The sequence below is a fragment of the Leiobunum rupestre genome, chromosome 2 (assembly GCF_980474605.1).
Source record: "Leiobunum rupestre chromosome 2, qqLeiRupe1.1.hap1, whole genome shotgun sequence".
Classification (NCBI taxonomy): domain Eukaryota; kingdom Metazoa; phylum Arthropoda; class Arachnida; order Opiliones; family Sclerosomatidae; genus Leiobunum; species Leiobunum rupestre.
In genome coordinates, this window is record NC_143385.1 from 33,403,826 (window position 1) to 33,413,265 (window position 9,440).

At 36.0% G+C, this 9,440-nt stretch overlaps 1 protein-coding gene across 1 annotated transcript; it reads right to left on the minus strand.

Moving 5' to 3' along the window:
- Positions 1-6,224: 6,224 nt before the first annotated feature.
- Positions 6,225-6,908, minus strand: LOC149957385 (uncharacterized). The gene has a single exon (XM_090167010.1). It carries the CDS (start codon positions 6,906-6,908, stop codon positions 6,225-6,227), a length of 684 nt encoding a protein of 227 aa, XP_090023136.1.
- Positions 6,909-9,440: the final 2,532 nt, after the last annotated feature.

Genomic DNA, 9,440 nt, shown 5'->3' on the forward strand with positions numbered 1-9,440 from the left:
CGATCTGAAAATATTAAATTCCTAGGAAAAATAGCTTTTCAAATATTAGCTGTGGATCCTTTTTCAGTGGACATAATGTATCATTGTGACACTTTACATCTGGATGTTATATATTTAAGACTTATTAGATTTCTGCAAATCTTTTAGTGACATATAATGTAGTAGACGATGTTTTAAAAGATAAACGTGTAAATTTCCCCTTCTGTATCAGTCTCGTGATCGAAAACACAACGTGGTTTCACGAATTCGAAATGAAGACCTTTTAGCTAAAACTTCGTTATAACATTCTCAAATATTATTTTTAAACACGGCTTGTAAATTATATCTCTTCATATTTTACTTTGTGAAATAACGCACGTCGTAATGTCTTAGCCGTTATTCGGTGTTGTTGTATTCCACTAGCGGGGAAGGGCACTGCTCAGCTCATTTGATTGATGTTTTTCGTTTTAAACAAAAATGAGCGCTTAATTATAGTTATCAACGATAAATTATCGGGAATGAGCCGAAGTTCATTTCCGTCTCTCATACGAGCGCTTAAAGATAAGAGTGCCGATCCCTTTTCCAAGTCGGGTTCGAACTTGAGCAAATATCAAGATAGCGATCAAGAGCTGAGCCGCAATTCAAGCGAAATGCCCATCACTGGCTTCCAGGTTTCCACAGAATTGCCCATGTGAAGGTTATGTGTAAATAAGGCCTAGATTAAAATTAAACTGTTTACAATTTTAGAGAACAGTTAGATAGGAATATTTTGTTTCAATTAGAATCCCGTTGTATTTGCAGCTACTGTTAACCAGCCGAGAAGAACTAGAAAAATCCTGTTTCTATAATCCTCTAAGAGCAGCAATTGGAAAAAGCATAATTGTTGCAAAGTATGTAATCTATACTATATTCCTAAGTGTCTTCTGTCTGTCTGTCTGTCTTGCGTCTGTTTCTCTATAGGCGTCCGAGCCGTTCAACCTAGGTTCTCCAAATTTCTCACAGCTATTCTTATGGCTCAAAGGCAGGGAGTCGCGCTATTTTCATCGATTTCCAATTTGGGTGAAGTTAATTAATTAAATAATGTTAATAAGCGAGTCGAAATCTTTGTATTTTTGCCCCTGGAAAGGTGCCGTGAATCCTGCAACCTACATACACCTATACAACCGATATTTTTCTCTTTCAGTCAATTTCGCGGCTGCGTCATCGTCACTTGGAGAATGGAGACTGGGGAGGGGGAGGAAATACGGTTTTGTTTATGGCTCAGTCATAGGCGTCCGAGCCGTTCAACCTAAGACCATTTACACCTCACCTGGACTACAATTGCAACGTTATAACTCCGATTTCAGAGTGTCCGCTACAAAACACCACCGAGTAGAGAAAATCCGGGAAAGTAATCCACAAACTAGCAGCAACCCCCCTTTTTTATCCCCCTTCTTTAGGAGGCGAACGGTTCGCGCTCTCTTCCGCTGTCTTTCTCGGACTCGGGCTCTTCATTTCTATTTTCTAGCAGGTGGACGAGTATCTAACACCATGATAAAAATTCATACTTAAACATACCTTCAACAAGTTCCCAAACCGTTTTAGGTGAAATTTCAATAAACTTTACCATGTGGTTTCCACTTAAGCCTTGACGCCGTAAATAACGGGCGACAATTGGTCACGACTCGCGGGGCGACCGAGTAAAATTTCGGGAGAGGAGGGCGACGCTATGAACGAAAGGAGCGCTAAGTGATCGCGTTTTTTCAGCCTGAATTCCCTGGTGATGAGAGTTGCCTCTAAATAACGATGGTGGCGTTGGGGTAGCGGCGACACTAGACTAACAACAACGCCTACCTTCATTGCATTCCAGGTGTAAATGGTTTTAGGTTCAACCTAGGACCGCCAAATTTCTTATAGCTATTCTTATGGCGCAAAGCCAGCGAGTCGCGCAATTTTCATCGATTTCCAATTAAGTTAATTAATTCATACCTACATACACCTATACAACCAATATTTTCCTGCCTCAGTCAATTTAGCAGCGGCGCTGGGGGGGGGGGGGGTATGACTCAGTCCAGAGTTGCCAGATGTACGATCCGGATCGTATTTGTACGATAATTGGTCTCTCGGTACGATATTGCCAGATGTACGATTTGACGAGGGAATGGTTATTGTCGCCACGAATCGCAAATATTTCATCACGTGTTTTTTTGTACATACAGTGAGTTAAAGTATTCGACGTTTTATCTTAATTGACCTGTTTTCAGCCGTACGATCCTTCTTAATTTGGTCAGATCAAAATCAAAACTATATACGATAATCTAGAGCTTGGAATCTGGCAACCCTGACTCAGTCTTCACGGGATTTTAGTTCTATCTGGGACCCGGCCGAAGGACGGGCTACCCAGCTAGTATTTCATAAAACGAGAAATTTACGTATGCAATTGAAATGTCCAAGGATCTGTTGCCAGTGTTCCGTGAAAGAACTCGAGGAAATGCGCGAGGCTTAGACTACGTCGAATTTAATATTCAGTGGGTTTTCCGGAGTTGGAAGAACTTTCACCTTACAGCAATAGGAGCCGGGTTAGATCTCAGTTTGTGGCACTGGGTTAAAACTCTGAAAAACCTCCTAGTGGGTTGAGGTTGCTAGTTCTTTCCCCGCTAGTTAAGGTTAATGGTAATAGTTAGTGAAGGGAACTATCGGCTCGCGTGGCATGAATAGCTTGCCACCACCCTTCTACGCATTGTAACTCAGCCACCTGATTTTATGGCTTTTAAAAACGTGTTTCGATGACTTACGCCTAAGGTGGTGCATTGAGTATTAGTCTAGCTGATTATTATTATTTTTATTATTATTATATTTTAGCTAATGGAAGACACTGATTTTAAAAATTAAGCTTGTAAAAATGGAATTAGTAGAGCTCTTGGATAATTTAAAATGTTTACCATGAAAATACTTAAGCTTCGCGTTAAACCACGTATTAAGATAATTAGAAAAGTTAGGAAAATCAGGTTAGTAAGTTTCTACTTGAGGAAGAGGCGTAGCCGGGGGGGGCACAGGGGGCACATGCCCCCCTCGAAACGTATGGTCGTACGTACAAATATTTTTATTTTTTTACTTTTTTTTCCATGGTGTCAACCCCCCCCCCCCCAAAACAAAATCCGGGCTACGCCACTGACTTGAGGCATAACTTAATGTCGTATCGGCGCAAAGCTCTAGTTTGTCAAAAAAAATGGTTATCAACCACTTAAAGGAAATCAACCGGAGCACCAATTTCCTTAGATATCCCGAGTGTCTACATATATAATTTTGTTTTGATAAGTCTTACCAGTGTATTAGGTTACACTTACAACAAAACATTGATCGATAAGTGTTCAATTTACCGTAAAAGCCTTGCCTTCTTTCTCCTAATGAATGTGTGACATTGGAATCCTGTTCAATCATGTAAAACTTAACTTAATAATCTACATAATTTTTAGAATTAAAAACAAGTTAAATCGCTTTGACTATCAAAAAACTTGTTATTTTACGTTTATAATTCCTCTTAAATTTTGAAAAATTCTATCAAGCCACGAATGATCTTATAAATAAAAAAATATAATAATTCATTTTAATATGAAGTAACCAAGAATGTGATCAGATATTTATAGAAATATGGCATTATAGCATCCAACTCTGATTCTTTCATTGCAAACTTTGGTCTGCTTTGTTGTTTTCACCACGTCTTCAGACAGCGTGATTTACGTAACGAAAATCTTAAGCAGATCGCTTGAAGTATTAGGCGATGGTTTTAAAATGAAAAGTTTCCCACAAGTGGCGTAGCCAGGGTGAACAAGGGAACACGTGCCCCCCATTACCCGAAATGTATCAATGTTCGAAGATTTTGCTTATTAAATATTCCACTGAATTACCGTTAATTAATTAAGAGGTGAAGAAGACTACTTTAAAAGGAGAAGAATTCTGGGTGAAATTTTCCACAACAAGAATTTGTCTGCCTTGGACCAAAACATGCAGCGCCACGTGTTGTCAGTGATAGAGAAGATAAATCAACTGGATGACCATTCAAAAGTTGACATCAGTGAACTAGTTACCAAATACACGTATAGAAACGCATTCGGTAAGTATTCTGGGAAGCGGAAAATATAAACCGTTATTAGATTATCGAGGAACTGTGTCGTAAAGGATCTTAATTTTACGTCAATGGTGTCAAATATTCGAGATTAAAGCTTAAAGCAAATCAATCTATGGGAAACGTACCCTTATAGGATGTTAACTTATTTTTCCCGCGGCATTACGTCGTATTTTCTCCCAGTCTCCTAAGCTTAAGAAAAAAAGTTGCAGACGAGGATAGTTTTAGATAAAGTTATTATTCAACAAATTAATATATTCACCCACTGGTCTTTGAAACAGGCCTATAGGTTAATATACTATTTTTTGCTCATCAGTACGCTACCAGGGGTAAATGGCATAGTAGCAATTTGAGCTAACGCTAAAATATTTCGTGAGACGGCGTTACCATCGGATACCTTAAAAATCGTCTGCTATTTCTTCAGCACTCCCTAGGCTTGTAAATTTCTCGAATGTGAAGTGAAATGTTGTAAAAGAATTAGAAAATAATAAAAATTATTTTAAATTCGGTTATAAACAAGAGATTGATATTTTTAATAACTGGTTATAAGAAATCTTTAGCAAGTATACCTTAATTTTCTAAAGTTGATATATTTTAATATAATGAAAAAATTAATACCACAAATAGGCAGCTAAGACGTAGCTATAACTTTCTCGTCGAAGGTTATGTTGACAAAGATTCAATGGTTACCAACACTGATAGGTATGTTTGCTTTATTTTAACAGTCATTCTGATTTCAATATTTAATCTTTATATAAATTTTCATTCTATTATAGAAAATGGCATTGTTTACGTAAAAGGTAAATGCTACCACAGTAAAAATAAGACTGATAAACCATATGTCAGGTAGTAATAACCCAATAATTGATGGTTATTGCGAATGTGCTGCAGGGCTATCAGGAAGTTGCAACCATTTGATAGCTTTCCTGAGGCAATTGGAATGCATTCAAAGTGAAATTGTTCCCCCAACTTCAGCTGAAAATAAAGAAAAAGTATTTTGCACACGCAAGATACCAGAATGGGGTCGTCCCAGGGACAAATCTATTTGACCACTGGTCGAAATGGATGTACATTTTCAATCTCCAAAAGAATGCGGAAGTTCTAAGCCAATGAACTGTCGAATTTATGAATCCAGGGCCATTATAGGGGATAAAACTGCTGTTAACGCAGCTGTCAACGCAGATGTCAACAAATTACTTTTCGCTCTTCAAGACAGCAAACATGATGATTCCTTCCACTAATTCTGCTGATTGGACTAATACAAAAATGGGAAAATAAGTTAAAAACTCGCCACTTTCGTACCAACTGCCTATTGTTGATCCAGGAATAGAAGTTATCTTTAACGGTAGCCCAAGCAAACTCCCTTAAAAGGAAAAATGATAGATGTACCAGTTTAAGCTCAGCTAAGTAAACGCCATTAAATATGGCAAGACGATGGATCCTGTTGCAAGGAGTAAAAACATTAACCAAATGAATAACCTCGGACAAAATGTGATAGTTCACACCTCTGGGTTCATTGTCAACCCAACTAAGTGTTGGCTCGGGACATCCACCGATGGATTAGTCTGAGATTCAAGAGAGGATCCACCGTATGGACTTCTTGAACTTAAGTCAGCATATACACTGCATGATAAATCTCCCAGTGAGTTTATAGAACGAGCGAAAGGTCATTTGGTAAAAATTAATGTGGAGGTTACATTACATAGTAACCATTGTAACTTTCATCAAATAATGGGGCAAATGGTATTAACAGGTCCAACTTGGTGCGACTATGTAATATATTTACCAAAAGGATTAATTATTTGTAGAATGCATTTTTATCGTGACATGTGGTTGTCTTTGAAGAAAAGTTAGACAGATTTTTATTACTCATATGTTAAAAAAATAGCCCATCTTCCTAAAAATTAAAAAAAATCTTCAAGCTCCTTTATGTTTAAAACTTAATTGCCCAAGTTTCTGTCTATTTTAATTGAATATTTAATCTATGGTCGAAGTTCCTACAGTTTAAAAATTCTGAAGGTGTTATTTGATTTTAAGATTTTATTCAATGGATTTCGTAAATGAATTAGATAAAAAATATAAATTAATAATGAGTACAAAAATGTATGTATTTAACTAAAAAAACACAATTTTAAAAACTTTATTCATTTAATGGACAGTCAAGTTCAGAAAAATCCAGTTCGTTAATTTTTGTTAGAAGTGTATTGTTCTTCCTTTTAATAATGGGTTTTTGAAAATTTGTCAAAATTGCAGTTACAATCCACAATTGGTTGATAACTGGTGCTAGACTAATTGGGATAGGTCTATCATATATATGCCAGCCTTTGATACGCTGAATTCTACGCTCAAAATGAATCCTAAGAGCTGCTATCTTTTTAGTTAACTCCAACTTTTCTTTGGAAAATTGGTCTTTATCTTCCAAGAATGGTGGAATGTTTACTTTGACATTAACTTCACTAAACATTTCCCCAATTAAGAAGCCTTTATCGGCCATTACACTGTCTTCCTTATTGAATTTTAATTGAAGAAATCCACTTCTTCTTGCTATTTCTTTGTCCGATATAGAGCCCGTATAAAGTGAAGACACAAATGTAACGTAGCCATTCGGGCTCATGCCTATCAAACCACTGTAGGTATTGGTTGACTTATAGTTGGAGTAGGTTTCTGATTGTAGCACTAACGATGAAGGTATTTCAAACTTAATTTCCGAAGCATCGAGGATGACCCTCGTAGAAGGATATGTCGTTTTAAATTCCTTGGGCACGGTCTGATCAATTTGTTCACGTGAGGACCACAAACTAATTTGTCCCAACTGAAGATACATGAAGTTAATCCATGTATTACACACGTTACTTACAGTAGCTTTAGCGACATTGAAGATCTTGGACAAATAACCCGATTCTTAAACGCATAAGTACAATAAAAAATTCATCAACTGGTTTTAAAACTCAAGGGCGACCGGCAACTATTGGAGGTGCGTTGACACCATCAGAAGCTTTCCTACTTTTCCAATGTTTAATATTTTCACCGTTATCACCTGGGTCTAGGAATTCATACAAAGCCATCACTCTTTTGTAGTTTGGTAAACCGGTGTAAAATGCAATGGCTTCGTCGTTATCTTTGATATTATCTAGACTAAGTTTCAACTCTTTCAGTTTTCTTTCGGCTAATTTCCTCATCATAATATCTTCATTTAACAGCTGTTCAGTTGAATTAAGCTTGATTGTTTGGACTCGTACTTTCTCGTTAGCCTTTTCCAGAGCTACTTCCCGTTGGTTCATCTTTCGTTGCATTTCCTCAAGTTGCTCATATTTCCTCATTGTTATATCCAAATTTTCAGAATAACTATTTTGTGCATTAACTCCGTTAAAAGGAATATCATCTGTACTATCGGAAATATTTCGTGTATTGCCTGATTCATTAGGCATTGCTAAGATTTTGTCTTTTTAATTGGTATTTGGCAATTGTTGGTCGTCAGTGACTTAAAACATTAACTCTTTGTCATAAAGTTGATCATTTAAATTATGACCTGGATTTGCATTATTTTCTAAAGCGTTTTGTGTAAAGTTGATAGCACCATTTACGTCCCAAGAAAATTTAGATGGTACTGCACCCTTTTCAAATGCCTCTGGCCATTTGCTCTTCAACTTAAAAAATCCGTTACTTTGAAATGTTTAAAGCAAACACAAATATTTTTCTTTGGTTTGTAAAGATAGTCATGCCTATGGGCAGTGGAACCCTATGATATGATACCTTATACACGTAAAAATGAGGAAATTAATTGATTGTTAATAATTTTCATTTATTATTAAAAAAATACTTACATCTTTATCATTTCCTCTTTCTTTGCAATTTAGCACAACACAAAATTGGGCATTTTTCACGGCCGAAGCGTGGTAAAAGCGGCTGTTGGTTTGCCAGATATATGTTTTGAAAATTCAAAAGGTCGCGCGTACCTCCATCTAGTGAGAGACGTTATTATTTATAGAAATTGCTACTGTGGAACCCTTCCCCTGTAAAGTAAGCTTTCCACGAAAAACATAGTAAATCAACCAATTAATCTTCTATATTTTCTGTGGACTTACGTGTTTTAAATTTTTATGAAGAGTGTAGTGTGAGCGTGGCTATTAATTATATTCCAATGCGTGTTTAACACACCAACCAAGGCGTGCTCTGCTGGCTGAGAACAATAATAAAAAATAAGTAGCACTCCGAGTTATCTTAACGAACCTGTCATAAACATTCGTAACATGTGAAAACAGGTGTCTTAAATCTTGCAACTGATATTCCTTTGTTTCATTTTGGGAACGCTAGAGACAAGCCAGAACTAATGAAGCCAGAAATTATAAGCAAATGATGGAAATCTTTGGCAAATTTAAAGTATCAAACAAATCAAACATTGATATCACCATTTGAAAAATTCGGATCTGATTAACAAGGCAGTCAAAGGTTAAGGGTTAGGAAGAATTCTTAGACTTCAAAGGATAAATGAAATAAGTTGCTTATCCAAAAGTCACAATATTATCTCTGTTTTAGTTTATGTTTTTATGTTAATAAATGTTTGCCATTTATTTTTAAAAAATCGATTATTTTTTAGATTTTTATTTAAATTTTAAAACACCATAGCACAGACTGACACTGTTGAATCTAATGATTTTCATTTTTTTTAACAATTTTAAAGGCGTTGTAAAACCTTGAAATAGAAATTGAAGCATAGACGAAGGTAGCTTTCCCCATTGAAAGATAAAAAAATTAATTCAGAACAGGGTTCGGTTGAGGGCCCTTTAAATCGGAGAACCTTATGTCTGGACCTATTCCTTTTAGTCTACAACACAACAATAGCAAAAAATTTAAGAAATTAAACCTGCTTTGACTGCTAACTTTGGATTTTATTTCTATTCAACTAGTTTCAAAAGACAAATTAACCTGTTTCCACAAATGGCATTAGGCACATTCCTGGTAGTTGCTAATAATGAAGTTGGTCTCAAAAATATTATAGTAGAGTTTCTCGAATTAAAATACGTGTTCGGTTTGAGTCACATAACGTGACAATAACTCATGTTCAATACATCAAGTGCTAATACTCTGTTTGAATTTAGATCTCGCTTTGAAGAACCAACTGAACGAAGAGGAAAGTGATGATATATTGGATAATTGCGAAAGGTACATATCTTCATACTATTACAATTTATCTATAGTGAAATTAATTGTTTTGGGTAACTATATTATTTTAAACATCACAAAATTATATATTACGCCACAAGACAGACCTTTAAATTAGTCCAACCTTCGCACGCACGCCGGATATAATTTCATTATTATCAAACAATGTTTTAATTTTAAACTATTTTGAAGT